Below are 19,488 nucleotides of genomic sequence, written 5' to 3' on the forward strand. Positions count from 1 at the left end.
TACTACACAATCGTACTGTCTCCTCGAATAAAGCAGACCCAGTTGTCTGACCCTTGATGGAACCCATACCGATTAGTTCCTCTGTAGTATTAAACGATGACGACACACTACGAACAAAAACTAGTAGCTGTGCTGTTGAACTGATGTCAGTCAACTTGTCTGCTGCCAAAGAGAAGTAGACAAAGTTGGCTGCTTTATTTGTAAGCTGCCTTGTCACGTCTGCTGAGAGGTGTGATATTCTTTGTTGGACTGTCATACGATTCAAAGCCACAGCCTTAGCTTGCGAACTGCTTCCAGACACAACTTTTCCAATGCAGTAATCATACATTGCTTGACAAAATCACCATCAGTAAACAGTCGGCCAGATTTCACTGTCATCAAAAAATATCGTAACTGATCTCACATGCTGCACCTAAATCTGCTGACTGCTTTGAGATAACATTTTGCTGGTGATTCAGCAACCGCTACAGAAATTCAATTCGAGCTGTTCGTTCATCACTGACAACGTTGTGGAAATCTTTATGCTTTGACTCATAATGACGCTTTATAATGGATACCTTCGCCACTGCTACTGTCGAATGACACAGTAGACAAATCACGTTCTTCTGTTGTTGAACAAAACAGTATTGCGCAATCCAATCATCATGAAACTGCCGGTTTTCGTCAACTTTTCTTTTACGATTAGCTGCCATTTTTGTTACGTAATAATATCAAAATAGGGTTCATAAGTAAATCTCGAAGAACAATTGGAACACGTGAGATCTTGTAATTACGGAAATATTACGTCATTGCGCCAATGATTAAATGCCTATGCATTAATGAGATTTGCTTATTAAATTTTCTTTATTGCTGGACACAAATATGAAACCATCCAGTATTTAATCTAATGCATATTCTTCTTTTGCACTTACTCTTTGTGCAGGCACGAACTCTCTATGTTTGACTTTCCGGCCAGACATCACGGGCCACTCAGCGACTCGTTGCAGGCTGGATTTACCCTGTGGGCCGGACTTTGTGCACCACTGATTTAAATTCTTAAAACTATAGTGCATTTTTGTCATGGGATTATATTTTAACTATTTCCTTACAATTAAATTTCACTTATTAGACTATTTGCTTGACCATTTTCATATCAATTCTGAAACATTTTAAAAGATATTTTAATATACTTCCAAACAGACTAAACTGAATTATCATCATACTGCACTGTGTCAAAGGCAGTTGTGTCCTCAGGTCTGTGTGTTGCTTATAAGTGTAACTAATATTAACATTTTTTGTTCTGTAGACATTCTGCAGTTTCATTGTATATTTCAGGTCCTGTCAATGATTTACCATTAAAAAAGTAATGGCCAAATTTTTTCAATGTAACTGTGCATTTCATAGTTTTTTTTGTTAAAAAAGAAATCAGTTATTGTTTTATTAACAAATTATGATAACTGCAGTTAACTATAAAACTGTTTCAAACTGGTGACATTTGGAGAGGAAAACCTATGAGGCTAAGCCTATTCTATGACAAGCATTAATTCAGGTTATTTTATGTGGGCAAGAACAGATATAAAATAAAAGAGAAAAAAACAACACCACCACCAGTCACAAAGATGGTTAACTTTATTTTATTAAGTGGTGACAATTACACTGTAAAATTTAACATGTAATATTATCTTATGTATAGTGTTATGTTGTTCATACATTGTTTATCACAGTAACTGGGCACCTCTCTCCATCCCAACAGAAGAGAGTGAAATTTTCTTGGAAGATATTGACCTTGGTTGCATTAAGATAGTACAAAACACCAGCTTATTTAAGATAAACAAATTAACTGACCACATGTTGTAAAACAATTTTAACTTGGTGAATTTAATCTAGTCCATTTTAACTTGGTGAATTTAATCTAGTCCAAATCTCTTGGTTGTGTGCTTCTGAACTCAAGGGTAAACAAACTTGCACATCTATAAAATAGGTTGTGTAGAACTGTATATATACATTTACACTGATACTTGTATTTGAATTCTTAGATTTAAAATAACAAAACAAAAACTCAATGAATACAATATTAAAGTATGTGCAATGATACTGCATGAATGTTACTAACAAATAAAGATAATGCACAAAGGTTTGCCAATATTTAAATACAAATACTAATGATCAAAATTTGTAGATTTATATAAGGCCACTTAAATGAATAGCAGATTCAAAGCAATAAAATTAGTACTGTATGATGGTTACCAACTAATAAGAGGATAAGGCACAACTGTTTGCTTATAATTGAGCATCTGTTAAAATATGCTCTTCAAAAAAAGAAACGCAAAAGGCAAAATATGAGACAAATCGTTAACAAGTTTATTCCGAGTAGTTCTGTATGACATGTGTGAAACTTTGCACATTCACTGCTGAACATTCAAAGTCTGCAAAGGCGAAGTCCACGCTCACCAGTTGAAGTTTAACGTCACTCAACGTCAATAACGAGTATGACCTCCGTGAGTATCAATACCTGCTTGGCATCTCCTGCCATGGAAGTGATGAGATGACGAATCACATCCTGTGGAATGGCTGCCCACTCAGCCTGCAAAGCTGCTGCAAGCTGAGGTAGAGTCTGCGGTTGAGGTTGTCTCCGTCACTGACGTCGGTCCAACTCGTCCCAAAGATGTTTGATGGGGTTTAAATCTGGTGATCTGGAGGACCAGGGAAGAACGTTGATGTTGTGGTGTCTCAAGAAGACAGTGGTGAGTCGGGCTGTGTGAGGACGGGTGTTGTCATGTTGAAAAACATCGTTGACGTTCACCATGATGGGTTGCACATGGGGCCTAAGAATCTCATCGACGTATCGTTCAGCCGTAAGATTCCCTCAAATGTGCAAAAGGTCTGTTCTGGCATTGTAGGCGATGGCAGCCCACATCATGACGTTACCACCACCAAATCTGTCAACTTCCTGCACACAGTTTGCTGCAGAACATTCACCTCAGCGACGGTAAACACGGGTCCTTCCATCCTGCCTACGAAGCATAAAACGTGATTCATCACTGAACCAAACATGCCTCCATCGTCGATAAGGCACATGTGCCCGAGTCCACTGTAGCCGTGCTTGACGATGTTGCTGGGTGAGGATGACGCCTCTGACTGGACGTCGAGGTTGGATTCCTGCATCTCGTAGACGGTTGCGTACGGTCTGATCGGAAATCCTACGTATGGTTGAGGCAGTAGACGTCGCAGTGGTGGTCCTATCCCAAAGGTGACGTAACCTGATGTTGAGATCTTGTGCGGGCGTGGTCACACGAGGTCTGCCAGATCATGGATGGTCACGAGTTGATCCATGTTGTTGGTGACGATTCCATAGCCTTGTGATGGTGCTTGGGTGGACATTCACAGCTCTGGCAACATCTGATTGAGATTCGCCTGCTTCCAAGCGACCAATGGCATTGTTGCGTTGTGCTTCAGTCAGTCTTCGCGTAACTGTATTGTGTGTCGGTGGCTTAACACTGAGCTATGGAAACCGAGAACCTGTCACTTTTATAGGGATTTTGCACATGTTGCACTTGCAGAACATGCAGATCTCTCAAACAAATTTATTGGACACGCATGCATTTTGGCAAAAAATCCGATGTTTTCCTCCGTTTTCAAAGTGCACAACTTTTATTGTCATTTTGGTCTGACAATCAGTGCCTTAACACATGTATCATAACATACTCTGAGCTTGTAACGTTATTACATATATTTCTTTTAAAATAACAAAAATATCCCTTTTGCATTTCTTGTTTTGAAGAGTATATTTGGAAATAAATAAAACCTATAACCTTTAACTTTTATTTATTTAATTCTAAGCAGCCACCTTCCCAACACTGGCTACAGACTGTAAAAGGTGGCACAGGCATATGATATGATATGATCTTGAGATCCCGCGCCTAATTTTTGTATCGTTATTATTACATTTGTTACACGTAAGGCATGCAAAATGTGATTAAATCTGGTAGATGGTATATCTCTACTTCTAAAGATGTCTGAAAATTCATGTGTTATAATTTGTAACCAAATATCATTTCTGATGACGATGTACTTGTTACTGTTTCAGTTGTCTGATTTTATTAGTTAACATAAATATATTTATCATATATTTAGAAGAGTTGTTTCCAGGCTTTTCTCTGCATAACTTAAAGTTAATTAAGTTGCTCTGAATTTCCTGATGTGTTTAAACACAAATAAAGGTGAAAAAAATTACATTTTGTAACAGTAAAACAGTACTAAAATGACAAGAGAAAAAATTTCTAGATTAAAACCCTAATATTGACTTGCTGGTAGGCATAGGGTTAAACCTATATTCAAGTAAGATTAACTGATCTTTTGAATCATAAGTAAACAGTTAAGTTTCTACAATGCTCCAGATAAGATATGTACTTGCATAAACATGCACTGTTTTACATAAAATGCATTTGAAATAAAAAAAAAAAAAACTGTGAATATCTAATACGCATACTATACACCAGAAAGGATATCATTCAGTTATATGTATTTGCTAGTTGGAAGTAAGAAACAAAGCATCAAAGATCATTCTCACCTGATCAACAAATACACAGTGATTTGTGGGAGTTGATTTAAAGCTCTTTACATCAATATCCTACAAAGTGTTTGCATTCCATTCCACCACTATATGGAGGCCTGCTGTATTTCTTTGGTTTGCTCTCCAAAACAGTACTGAATAGCTGCGATTTTGGTAAAATTATAGCCTACTGCACAAGTAGTAGTGAATCAAACAATAGATTAGGCCTCTAATTCATTCACAAATTCATTCTTTTATAGAAATTACAAATTTTAGTAAGGTAAAGACAAAAAGTCATAAATGAGTTACACAGTAATTACCAGTAGTTCAGGATTATACTTAAACTGAAAACTTTACCAGTTTTATTTCATTTACTGATATTAGCAAAATGTTAATGCATTGAATTTATGTTATAACTGCCTTAAATTCTCTTTAATAGGAAGATAATTCAGAAATAAGAAGAACAGCCTATTAAACACAACAAAACAGGACCAAAATGTGAGGCATTGGATAATACAAAAAGTAACTAAGCTTCAAAATAATATACAAGTTCTCAGAATTGAGTTTTCATTTTTGGCATTGCAATTTATTATGATGAGGAAAATACTCATTACGTCAAAAGCTTATCTGGAGCACTGTTGTTATACAGTAGTGTTTAAAAAATAAAATAATAATTATAACAAATTAATTCCAATTATTATATTACAAGTTGGAATTTTTTTCTTTAAGTCATGGATTTTCATACTTTCATTTAAAATGTAATTTTTAATGCATTTCATTTAAGCACTCACAACTGTCATGTCAATAACTGATCACATGAGAAATAACTGCAAATCTTTTTTATTGAAATGAGAAGACACTTTTCTTCAATAGAATAAACATCTGTATAACACACTTTAGTTTACCTGCAAAAAACTGTGCAAGCTCTTCTTTCGAACACCCAAATGGAAGTCCTCGGAGTCTCACACAGCCATCATTTAAAGCATCCTGTTGATGGGCCCCAGTCCGTTTTATAACCCAGTCCATTTCACTTCTCTTGGATCTGAAAACTTTAAAATATTTTCACAAAAGTGATGACAGATGCAAAACATTTTAATATTCCAAAAATACAAAAACAAAAAAGCGTAAAACATGTCATTTAAATATTAAGTTACATTTTCTGTGTGAAAATGTATAAAATATGTATAAAAGTTTGATATTGTACAGTGTGGTTCACCATGGCAGTTCTACAACTTGACAATAAAAGTCAAACTGTAGACTATAAAGAATCGTATTGGCCATAATAACTCTTCCATGAAATCAAGCGCATTTATCTTCTTTACATTTGTGGGGAATTTTATTTCATTTTTATTCTGACACCTTAATCTAATTTAAATAGCATAAATAATGAAAATGCAGAAATGTAGTTTACTTGAGAAAACTTAAGTAAATTAACAGAAATAAGATATTTTTATGAACATTTTCCTAGCCTTGTACATTTCTCAGAAATGTAGCATGAACTTAATTTCTGTGTTCCTTCAGGATAGATACTTGAATGTGCAATTTAACAAGGTTTAAAACTTAAATGGATATGCATAAAACAACAGGTGGACTGGTTAGGCCTGTGGAATAGTTTTCAAAATAAAGGTACATCTTAAAAGATGAGAATTAGTCATAAAGGTTAGTTAATAAATTATTTGGCAAAATTCAGAGAGCATTCAATAAATTTAGGTAGTTAAGACTAAACTTGACCAACTGTGACCAAGGGTGAAAAGAAATTAACAAAATTAAAGAGTTTTTAAAAAGTTAAAACACGCCCTCTAAATTCCTACACTCAGTTACACAACCACCTTCAAACATGTGGTCCGCTATCAGTCAGTTACCTCCTCCTTTCTTTGCGAACCTGACTATGACCGAAGAAGGTTGAAACGTTGTTCACTCCTCTACATAAAATTTTCTTAACCCAAACCAGCCATTTTTATATATATATATTTTTCTCTACAAGTGGGTTTTCTCGTCACCACTGATTGCTTTGTGTGTATCTGTCTGTACGGGAGGTTAAATTGCATGTCACAACCTTTCTACCATTACATGCAAAATTGAATTAACAAGCTTTATTATTGTTTTATAATTCAAATGTTAATATTTAAATAAATTCTTAATTTTTACTTCTTCACTTCTTTCCTTATACAATCCCAGTTTAGCATAACTTATATACTTAAGATATAGATAGTGCTAAGCCACAACTCATACTCATAGTTTCCAATACTCTTGCTTTATTAAGACAAACAAAAAAGTCAAATTCATGTCCTTTGCCTCTGTCACATCCTGTCTATAAAAATTTCTATAATTATCTTTCTAACATTGTTATTAGCAATGTTTATAATCAACACAAAGAGCAAATTTTGCATTATGTCAATCACACAGCCATTTGTTTTGATTTAACAATAAAATTCAATAATTTGCCCTCCTAAATGATGTGGTGTGGACCTAAGATATTGATCCAAGAAGTTATGAAAGTTTGTGTTCTAAATTGCATATCTGATATAAATAAGAATTAATTTAAGTACCCTGACATCATTACAACAAAGTAGGTTTATATTATCTTGTCTTTCTGACTGTAAAAAGACAAGAACACAGAAGTACCATTTTTTTGTCTCTATTGTTCTAGAAGTAACTACAATGTAAAAGTAGAAACTTATTACAAACAAAAATATGAATAAATTATACACAATTAGTGCACACCAACTTTTCTTGTCCACAATACAACTCCATACTGTATTTCTTGTAAGTTGTAGTAAGCTCTCACTGCTAGTTAGACACAGTTCAAAGAGCAATAAGACAATAAACATTAATCCCAACTGACAAACTGTTAGGAGTCTGAAGTTATTTATGATAAAAAATGGTAATTGTTTGTTAAAATTTAAAGTATTAAAAAATGTTATACTATAGAATACAAGAAATAAGGAATAAAGGTTTACAAAAACACCTAAAAAGGTTCAGAGAATGGTTGCTATGATAATTCTATGGGTAGAAATATTACCTAACAGGAATAAGTTTTCTTATTTTCTAATGAGAAAAGAAAGGTCACAGGTGGTCTCACTTAAGCTTACAAAATTGTACAAGGGTTCAACAGGATAAAAAGCCTCTAATTTATTATGTTATATTTTAAAGATAGCAGGAGGACAAAAATAAGTTTTAGATTTTGCAAAAAGTGGATTAAGCACTATCTAATCTCAAGGTCAATCAAATTTGACTGAACCTGTAACTAAAACATAACCATAAAACAATACATACTATAACTTTGAATGTATACCATGTGCAATTTCACAAGATTTGACACACTTTTAGTAAACATTACAAGTTTGTTGCACACACAAAAATCAAATTTTTGAATAAAGTATTTTTCTAACAAGTTGCCTATGAATTTACAAAATGTTCACTATGTCAAACTGAGTGAAAGGTGATTTCCATGAAAGTAATGTTCCTGACTTAGCATTTACCTTAGGTATATCAGTCCATCTGTAGTCAGGAGCGTACTTCATGGAGACTACTTTTCCACATTATGTTGGCTATCCACAAAACAACGACTTTCAAATATCCATTTTATAATACAAAAAGAATATCAGACACTAAAACTACAATAACGTACTTGGTTTTCCAACTAAGCTATAAATAGGTTACAACTTCCATTTCTACTCAAAGCAGTGACTTCATTCAGTACAAAATATTTTATTAAAACATGCCATTTTTGACTTCCAAAAAATTAAAAAAATAGGAATCTAAGACAGTGATGCATTGAATTTTGCTCTCTATTTGTTATAAACATTTGATTGATCTATCTTTAACAGCAAGTATGTGATACAAATTAGTCACAAGGAAATTTTTAAAAAGATCTGTACAAAAGACACAAGGACATTCTTTTATTTTAAAGACATCCATAAAATTTTAAAAATATTTTTACACACCACATAAGCTTTACTGGAAACATAACAGGCTTTGTATCACTGTGAATGATACTCTCTTATATGCCACACTAAGTACAAATGAATTAGTGAAACAGTGTGAAACATTTTTTAATTTTGTATGCATATTTTTTACTGTGGACTTTTCTTCCTTATTTGTTTCATCACTTTTCAAGAAAAGTGTTTGTTTCTAATGAGCTACTTGCAAAGCAAACTGTACTGTAACATTGACAATGAAATTTTTCATGTTTATGGTAAACTGTAGTTACAACCCTGCATTTAGTAATAGATTTTTTTCATAACTGTGACTAGGAATATAATTTTTCTACAAGACTAAAATTGCTCATAGCTAGTTCCAAGAGTTAATAATCTAATAAAGTGGTAACATTTTTTCTTACCCTCTATATATCTATGTCCCATATGTTCATTATGTTTCTCTAATGCTATTTTCACATCACTCTCACCATATACTTCAATATAAGCTTCTCCGCTTGGCCTTCCTTCTCGAGACAGAGTTGTATGTATACCATCTTCTCCTCCACAAATCTTCACTCCTTGAAAAATGCAAAAAACAATTATACTGTAAAAATTAATACCTTTTATAATAGGAAACACTGAAAATGAATAATTGTATTAGATCTTTGGCATAAATGTAGTTCAATGGTGACACTTCATGTCTCTGTTTGCTACATTAAAAAAAGACAACAAAACAAAACCAGTGAAACTCTCAATATAAAGCCCACTAAAACACAATCCAAACTTTTTATTCCTAATTAATCCACTTTTTCTGTAAATGACTAAGTACAATTACCAGAGGTGAATGTGACTTTGCATGCAGTCATAAGTGGCAACAAATACTCACTGGCAAAAACCTAGTCAATAAATAAGTAGGCCACTATGTTTGAACCTTTTTTCTTTTTTTAACCAAACCTTTCTGTGATTTGCATGCACAAATTAATTTGCATATGTAAATCATTTGGGTACTTAGTGATATATTATGACAAAGAAACAACAAGAAAACACTCTCTAATATTACAAATATTTGTATTATATGACCAGAATCTGTTTATATCAGTACTATATCCAATAATCTGCAATTTCTTACAGCTGTAAAATATTTTAAAAACAGTTTTCTTGCTTTCAGCAACAATTAAAATCTATTACTACACTGTTCAGTGCATTTTTGTATATGGAACATTTCTGCTATGCTTAAGCATACATTTCAGCATGCCACCATGAGCAGCAAGAAAGAAAGAAAGAAAGAAGAATTGTATTGCACTTTTTTTACCAAGTGCACCAGTGGTTAAACAATATTTGTACTTACTTCTGTCAAAATACAACTTCCTAAATATACTTATATATTTCACAACCAAATTAATAAGTATCTCATGGAACAAACTTAAAACTTATCACTGTAAGGCTACATAAATCTCTTCCATCAAATATCTAATAAAATATTATAACCACAACAATACAGAATAAAAGGCAAATACCGGAGAAGAAATTCATTATCTCTTCTTTGGTTGCTGACCACGGAAGACCACGAACTCGAAGAACACATCCTTCATCTTCTTCACTGGACATTTTGAGTAAGTTTCCTAACATAATTTTAATAAAATTGGATGATACTTCATCAATGGAGATTCAAAATGATTACTACATGTTCTAGATCAATCAAGTTTTTATAAAACACATTTTAAAGAGATAATGGCCATATTATTGTGTACTTTAGAGAGAAAAAATACTTAGAATATTGATGAAGATATAACTTAATAAAACTGAATCAAAATGACCTCTCTTTCTCTCTCTCTGGTGTTTGGGTATATATATTTGTATACCCAGGAGGGTCAGGTACACTAGACCTCTTCCTCCTTCCATTACTTTGTTGGATTGGCCTGATTAATATATTTCGAGTAAATACTGAATGGCTGGAGTAATATCATAACTTTAGACTGGTCTTGTTCAGGGCAATGTCCATTTATATTGTTCTTTCATATTTATTTTAATAAGCCTAGAATGTAGCTTGCCTGTTTTATTTTAGTTCTATTTAATTATTACTATTATTATTATTTGTATAATGTGTAATTTTATGTGTATTCTGTAGGTGGCCTGTTTTATTTTAGTTCTATTTAATTATTACTATTATTATTATTTTAAATGATTTTATCTTAAAGATCTGATGTACAAATTTAACAGGGAAAGGTGTTTATGTCTCTTCATCATATATGCAATATTTGTTTAGTTCACATAACAACTCATTTTTCGCCAATTATGAAAATATTTTATTGTACTATGTAGAAGTCTATGTGGTATTGTTTTTGTATTTGAGTAATTGTGCATGAACTTTGAGGAAGTGGTTTTAGGTACTCTGTATGCTGATGTAATTAGTGTATTTTGTAATGTTTGGAATTTGGTTTGTATTTGTTTTTCACTTACATTGATCCATGCAGGAGCTGCATAGTTTATTACAGGTCTAATGTATGTCTTGTATATTTTAATTATGTTTTCTGGTGTTGTTCCATAGTTTCTACCAGTTGGACTCCTAGCATAGTTTAGTCTTTGCCAAATTTTAGTTTTTATGTTATTTACATGTTTTATTCATGTGAGTTTTGAATCATATGTTAAACCTAAAAATTTTGTAGATGTAGCAGTTTGGAGAAACTTTCCATTCATGTAGATTTGAGGTTGAACTTTTTGATGTTTTGTTGATTTTGAAAATATTACTAATTGTGTCTTTGCTGTATTTATTTTAATTCTACATTTTTCACAATATTCACATAACCTATTTAGTTGTGGTTGTAAGTTAGTGACTGCTATTTCTGGTGTAGGGGCACTTTTCCAAAATGCTACATCATCAGCAAACTGTGATGCTTATCCATGGTTTGGGTCTTTAAGTGGCATATTATTTACATACATGATGAAGAGAATAAGACTAACCACCCATCATTGAGGGGCGCCAGCTTCTGGAGTGAAGAACTCCGAGAAAGTTCCCTCTACGTTTATTCTACAATTTCTATTTTCCAAAAAGTTGAATAACCAGCGAATAATTTCACGCAGTAGTCCCATTTTACACATACGGAACCAAAGACCATTGTGCCATACAGTGTCGAATGCTTTCTCGATATCAAGGAAGCAGGTGACAGTGCATTATTTTTTTATTAAAGCTGTTTATTATTGTTTCAGTTAATCTAATTAAGTGATCTGTTGTTTCTCTATTTTCTAAATCCATTTTGTTCTTCTGGTAATTTTGAATTAATCTCCAAAAATGTGGAGAGTCTATTGCTTATTATTCTTTCAAGAATTTTGCCTACACAGCTGGTCAGGCTGATCGGTCGATAACTTTGGTTTATTGGCTGGTTTTCCGTCTTTGTGGAACATTAAAATAATAGCTTGCTTCCAAGAAACTGGGATGTATCCAGAGTATAGAGATAAATTAAATATGGCTAATTGGTGGTCATATAATTTTGGAGTGCCTTTTTTGAGAAGAATTATTTGTATTCCATCATCATCATCACACTCATAAATCTATAAATATTTTATTAAAAATTGTGTGTATAGCAGAATTATTGTATTTACTAGAGACTTTTCAAGATCTGCAGTGACACACTTAGTAAATTAGTTACAGCAACACAGTTTCACTTTTACATGGCAATTACACACTGGTTAAAATTGTCAGGTCCATAGTTAAAAATTAACCAGAAATCAGTAAATTTCTTACACTTCATCACCAGAAAATATGTATCAAGAGAACTTTGAATTGTGGATTGGATTGAAAATACTTTACTAACCATGGCAGAAGTACTATTTTCAGTTTATTTCAAATTTCAGCTAATCTTATTCTCCTAAACTGTTAAGGTGTGTTACATTTGTAGTACAAGTCATAAATGAAAATGTCACTGTCACTCAAGTAGTATGGCTGGTAATATTTTATCAGTCTCTAAAGCTATCAAAGTGATGTGCTATTGCTAGTAGTAGAGCAAACAGGATTTAAGGTTGTATCTAAAGAAATAGTGAATACAAGTCTTTAGTAGAGGTTATAATGTTATTGTACAGGTCACTTTTTAGGCTACATTTGGAATACTGAGTTCAGTCTTACGCTCTTTACCTTAGGAAAGACACTGAATTGTTGAAGAGCTCAGAGAAGGGTTATTAGAATGGAGACTGTCATATAACAAGAGAATGAAATGTCTCACATTGTTTTATCTTGAATAATGAAAAGTGACAGGGGGATTTTCCAGAGGTATTTAAAATTGTAACAAGAATTGAAGTAATGATACATCATATTTTTATAATACTCAACAATGACAACAGTAAAACTATGGGACACAAATATAAATTTTTGCAGAGTAGGAGTCATCTTTGTCTAAAACAATTTTACTTTTCTGAAAGGGTTGTTGGCATTTGGAATAGGTTGCCTTCAAATGTTGAGGAGACAGTACATCTGAGTGAGTTCAGGCGAAAGTTTGGCAAGTATATGAACGATAAGGGCTGGCTTTAACATTTTTTAAAATTTATTTATAAATATATATATAGTTTTAGTGTAGAGGATGGAACAGCCAAGATGGGCCAATAGGTACAGGTTGTCCCAAAACATTAAGTATATTTATGTAATGGCCTATTAAAAAGGAAATTTCCTTCAATATTTTAAGAAATACTAAAATAAATACAACACATCCCTAACACACACACACACACACACCTGAGTTAGCAGTGTTTTATCAACAAACCAAGAGGTCTGAAACTCTTGTTTGTTTTTTATTTTTACACAAAGCTACATGAGGGCTATCTGCACTAGCCTTTCCTAACTTAGCAGCATAAAACGAGAAGGATGGCAGCTAGTCATCACCACCCACTGCCAACTTTTGAACTACTCTTTTACCAACAAATAGTGGGATTGACTGTTACATTATAATGCCCCCAAAGTTGAAATGGTGAGCATGTTTGGTGCAATGAAGATTTGGACCTGTGACCATCAGATGTCTCAACTACCTGACCATGCCAAGTCTGAGTCTTGAACCTTAATATTAAATATTTCATATGTTATTTCAAGGAGCCTTTTTTGTGAAATTCACAATTGCAAATACACATATCCCATAAACAAAATACCAAATTATTATACACCAAACAGGTGAAAAATGTCTACAGGATTATTACATGCTGAATTTGCACTATTTATTCCAAAAGAACATACTCCCATTAGTCGTAAATCCACTATAAGGCTGCCATGATTACTATCTATTTCTCAGAAACGTTGAAAAAATAACTGCACGAATGTTTAAACACAAAAAATAGCACATGTGAGTGTGTATTTGACCAATAAGATTCTATGATAACCAAACAACATTCTCTTCATGCTTTACACTGATTCGTTTTTTTGAACACACAAAAACAACTTTAAAATCATTAATAATCACTTTTTAGTCATTGAATTTGAAAAAAAAAATCGTACAATAAACTGCATGATCCATATTGGGCCATTCCAGGTCAAATCATCCAGGTGACCCCCACAGAATGCCTTGAAAAAATTCACATGTACTCATCTACCCATATAATGAAAAATTGCCAAAGATTAGATCAATATCTCTAATAATTTTTGATTTACAGCCCTGTAAAATTTAAGTTATTTTTTTTTTTTTTTAGAAAATTCATTTTTGGGCAACTTTGGCTGCTTAAAGCTGCAAGAGTAATGGTGGTAGAAGGCTGAAATATGCTACACTGATTGAATTAATCTCACAGAATTCGAAAATGGTCTCAAACCAAGTTTATCTCTCTTAGGATAAGCAGTAAAATCACCTGAAAACCCATAATCGTAAAAAAATTAGTTTATGTAATAAACCATAGCTCTAAGGCTTAATATGATACAAAGCTGAATTTTTTCTAATTTCCTATAACATATCAGTTGACAAATCAGCAATTGTTGTAAAAGTCTGCTAGATTGTCTGTAAAAAAATTTAGTTGCATGCAACCTTTTATAATTTAGCTAAAAATAACCCAACTTCAGGCCACAGTTTGACTATGTCACCAGTTATTCAGCCTTTTCAGATTTTTACCATATATTCTTATATCTTTGAATATGATCTACAAAAGAAATCGGGATGGTGTTCAACCTAGTTTTTGAGTTATAATTTTTTAAAGTATCCTCTGACCATATGTTTTTTATTTTTAAAAAATTCAGTTCAGGTGTGTTACTGTTACAGTTGCCTGAAAATGAATTTGCCAAAAATAAAAATAAAAATTACTTAAATTTTACAGGGCTGTAAATCAGAAACTATTAGAGATATTGATCTAATCTTTGGCAATTTTTTATAATATAAGAAGATGAGCACAGTGAATTTTTTCAAGGCATTCTGAGGAGGTCACCTGAAAAATTTTCCAAAATCTGGATGATTTGACATGGAATGACCCTATTACATAATTCATAAACATATATATATATAATTTATCAATATAAATTTACACATATGGATTTTGAAAATTATATAAAGTAATTTTCATTAGGGCTGTATTTTATCTCATATATTACATGCAATATCTGGTTATCAATAACATTGATGTAGTGCAAAAGTACAATATACAGTTATAATTATTAATTTTTTCATTAATTATTAAAAAATAATTCATACTGCAATGTAAATCTATAATTGTTGTAATGTAGAAACCAATGGTGTGTAATTTTTTTCACTATTTAAAAATCAACGAAACACCCTACTATAACTAATACTATTAGGTAGTAGAACTAGTACTAGTGTCTCTCACTGACGAGTGTTATTTTCAAATCAAATCAATCTCACCTACAAGGGCCAAACAAATTCAATTATAACACATTATCAGTTATTTAACCAAGACATAATTATGCCACATTACTTATCGCACGAAGAAGTTACCGATTCAACTTGCTTCAGTAGTAGTAGTAGCATGATGAAGTATCCTCACGTCAGCTTGAATTATGCTAGTTAGGCCTAGAATGTTACCAATGTTATTCTTAGGCCTAAGGTTAATAATTTAAAAAATAAACTTTGAACTATAGTGATGGAAATTCACAAACTAACTTTCAAAGCAAAAAATTAAATAATCGTTGCAATACACAAATTTAAATTACTCATAAAAATATACTAAAAACAATTACATGACTTACAAAATTTCTATACTTCACTCCAGTCTCAAGACACCAAAAAACAGGATCAATATACCATTGGTTAAGCGGCTAATTAAAATTATTTATCATTGTTTCAACCAGTGATCAACCAAAAATAGTTCTATCTTGCTTTTATTTCCTATCTACAGTTATATTCTTATACGTTGAACTTCGTTCTCATAACACGATTTAATTGTAAATAAGTAATTTATTACCAGGCTATAGATCATAAATAATAAATTGTTTAAACACAACTGAACCTATTTTTCATTTGGTGTTATAAAAACAAATATACTAATACCAAAGACAAAGTTATTGTTTAAAATTAACTATATTATATTGTGCTTTAAATAATAAACTATTATTTCTTTGTCATATATTAAACCATTTTGGTGTAATTGTTATCTTACTTCTGAAAAGTAATTTATGAAATATCTTTACCACTTACTAAAATCATTCAGGCGAATTTTGTAACAAAAGTAGATTTTACTATTAATATCATATTGTGTTCTTTGTAAGGTAAAAGTACAAAACAAAAATTCTTACTTTCAAATTTTATAAATATTGTATTACGTCTGCTTTATTTGTTTGTTTGAATTTCGCGCAAAGCTACACGCTAGCGATCCCTAATTTTGAAGTGTAAGTCGAGAGTTTTTGTTTATTTGTTTTGAATTTTCGCACAAAGCTACTCGAGGGCTATCTGTGCTAGCCGTCCCTAATTTTGCAGTGTAAGACTAGAGGGAAGGTAGCTAGTCATTACCACCCACCGCCAACTATTGGGCTACTCTTTGACCAACGAATAGTGGGATTGACCGTCACACTATGACGCCCTCACGGCTAAAAGGGCGAGCATGTTTGGTGTGACGGGGATTCGAATCCGCGACCCTCTGATTACGAGTCGAGTGCTTTAACTACCTGGCCTTGTATTACGTCAACTTACGCCTTCATCAAAATATGATATCTACATATACATGCTCCAGGACAAATATGATAATATTTATTAGCAGGGGCCCAGCATGGCCAAGCGTGTTAAGACGTGCGACTCGTAATCTGAGGGTCGCGGGTTCGCATCCCCGTCGCGCCAAACATGCTCGCTCTTTCAGCCGTGGGGGCGTTATAATGTTACGGTCAATCCCACTATTCGTTAATAAAAGAGTGGCCCAAGAGTTGGCAGTGGGTGGTGATGACTAGCTGCCTTCCCTCTAGTCTTACACTGCTAAATTAGGGACGGCTAGCACAGATAGCCCTCGAGTAGCTTTGTGCAAAATTCAAAAAAAAATTTATAAGCAGAAAAATATTAATTAACTTTTACGTCATATTTGCAATCACATTATATGCTTTTTAATTATTAAGCAATATTGCGAGATGCACATAAATATCTCTTCTTTAAATAAATAAACAATATATGTAGCACTAACTTGCTTCCCATCTGTTCATTTTCTGTGTTCGTTTAATCTCTACAGAGTCAAAAGTTAGCTATTGCAGTTAGTAGCTTGATGAAGCCGCCCCGCTGGTACATCGGTAAGTCTATGAATTTACAACGCTAAAATCAGGGTTTTGATTCCCCTGGGTGGGCTCAGCAGATAGCCCAATGTGGCTTTGCTCTAAGAAAACATAGCTTGATGAAGAACAATAGCATAAGGAAAACATCTGTAAAAACCATGTTCTGTTTTCACAGCCTATTCAAGAGCGACTTTATACTTTGACTTTTTTCTCGAAATTCAAGTAGGAGATTGCTCATAAAGAAGTTGTATAAACCAAAACTGAGCAAAATAAATTTAAAAAGAGCTTGTTCTGCAAATTATTTGTTTGTAGTTAAGCGCAAAACTACAAAATTAGTTATTTGTGCTGTGTCCACCACAAGTATCGAAATTCGGTCTTTAGCGTCGTAAGTTTTCAAACAAATCGGTTCGTTACTGATAGATTATCTGGAGCTTATTGTCGTTTCCTTCTTAGAATAATGTACCTAAGGTATTTTCCAGTTAGCATCTGATAAGGCTAGTGGTAAAGAAATAACGGTATGCGCAACTAGTCCAATACTGTTATTGTGGTCATTTGGTTTTATTATTTTCTAGGCTTAGATTGGAGTCTCGGACCTCTCCCACAAATAAAACTATACCATTATACACAACAACTATGTTTTTGTAAGTTTTTATTTTACCAAATCTAGATTTTTAATTGTCTATGCTTAAAGTGATTGTTGGAGCTAATAAGCCTTTCGACTTAAATATTCACAGAAAAACAAAATGATATGTCACACCATCCAATCAGAAAATGAATTCAAGTACACTATACCCTAATCACAGTCTACAATACTTCGACTAATCGACATGTTACAAATAACGTATACAGTGGGCAAGTCCCTTTCTTATACCAAATTATACACGCACGTTATGTGAGTAAATTATACGTCTTTTACCTGCTTTATTGTACAGTTTTAATTTTTTTAAGTTTGTAGTTTCCACTTTGTAATGAGAGTAACAGGTCCTACAGTAAGTGTTAGAAGGTACTAAGAAACAATGCCGTGCTTGGATTGCAAGGATTGGAACTGTAATATCCTTTGCGATATCCTGATAATGACGTTGACTAAATTTGACAGCTATTCAATGGTGACGAGGTGATGCTGTTGGTTGGTCAAAGAAAGCGGTTTAGCTATTTCAATAAGGCAAATTTTCTTTGACTAGTTTATATTAGTAGACTATCAAGATAAGAATTGTTTAAAAAAAAAACAATGTGTTTAATTCTAGAGATATTAGTCCTGAAAGAAAGAAAATTCTGGAAATAAACAAAGGTTAATAAAAATTACTGACATTTCTTTACAAAAGTACGTACAATGTGTTTTTATTTATTAGCTGTGAGAAATATTTTGTTTATTAATTTAAATTTCTTCATATTCGTTAGTTTATTCGTAAAGGAACGTAGTCCAGTCATCTATTACAAAATACTTCTTTTATTCCTGAATCGAAAGTGGTGTCATTCGCGAGTTTACCTATCTGATACTTCTAGAGAATTTATTTTACCTGAAAATTACCATATATGTATCTCGTGATGATGAGAAACCAACTTGAAGTAAAAGTGTATCTCAAGACGGCTGGTATGGGTATTACAACTTTTGTTAAAATAGAAAACAACGTTTCATCCTTCTTAGATCATCTTCAGGTAAATCTAAGACGGTCTAAACGTTGTTCTCTATTTTAATAAACGTTTTAACACCTATACCAGCGGTTTTGAGATACATATATGTATCTGCGTTACCCCTTCGGATGGGCTCTCCTAACCAAAAGATGGGTATAGGACCAGAGCCAAAGAGATACAATATTTTAGCCATTACTATATGCAACCTTCACCTAACTATAAAAATTAATATGCTTTTACTACCTTTTAACATCCGATTACCAAGGATGTTATAAATATATGAAGAACATTTGCACAAATATTTAGAAAAATTTCTTGAAGGTAACTAGATAAAAGCATATTATACTAGTTATGTATGAGTGAAATTAATAGCTGTTGCAGTTATGTTAACCAGATGATGTAAAACATATAAACTGCTTACTTCTCAGTTGGTATCTGGTTGAGACCTGTATTAATAATTGCAATCATCACAGAATCAATAAACATTATTACTGCCTACTTACTGTATGACCCAAAAGTTCCGCTATTACAATACGAACACACACTTTCCTGGTTTAAGTTGTCAAGTCTGAATTTTTGTTGTGTTCAAATATTATTCCAAAGGTAATGGTATGAAAGTTCAACCAAAATGCTATCCATACAGACAAAGCATATTTCACAATGCAACTACCTTAATACAAATTTGACCAGTATCTTCAAAATGCCACGATGTATAATTCATAAGATCTTTCCTGAATATTAAC

At 32.7% G+C, this 19,488-nt stretch overlaps 1 protein-coding gene across 7 annotated transcripts in view; it reads right to left on the bottom strand.

Moving 5' to 3' along the window:
• Window positions 1-15,775, bottom strand: part of LOC143233993 (heterogeneous nuclear ribonucleoprotein F-like) — a 40,353-nt gene extending 24,578 nt beyond the window's left edge. The window contains exons 1-4 of one of the 7 annotated variants that reach the window (XM_076470966.1): window positions 15,611-15,775; window positions 9,969-10,073; window positions 8,940-9,029; window positions 5,437-5,580 (exon numbers count right to left, since the gene is read on the bottom strand). In XM_076470966.1, the coding sequence (XP_076327081.1) occupies window positions 5,437-5,580; window positions 8,940-9,029; window positions 9,969-10,059 (325 nt within the window). In that variant the 5' untranslated portion in view covers window positions 10,060-10,073; window positions 15,611-15,775. The other 6 variants (XM_076470968.1, XM_076470967.1, XM_076470963.1 and 3 more) reach the window with 6 other exon arrangements.
• Between the last annotated feature and the right edge of the window lie 3,713 nt (window positions 15,776-19,488).

Source organism: Tachypleus tridentatus, chromosome 12 (assembly GCF_004210375.1).
Source record: "Tachypleus tridentatus isolate NWPU-2018 chromosome 12, ASM421037v1, whole genome shotgun sequence".
NCBI lineage: Eukaryota > Metazoa > Arthropoda > Merostomata > Xiphosura > Limulidae > Tachypleus > Tachypleus tridentatus.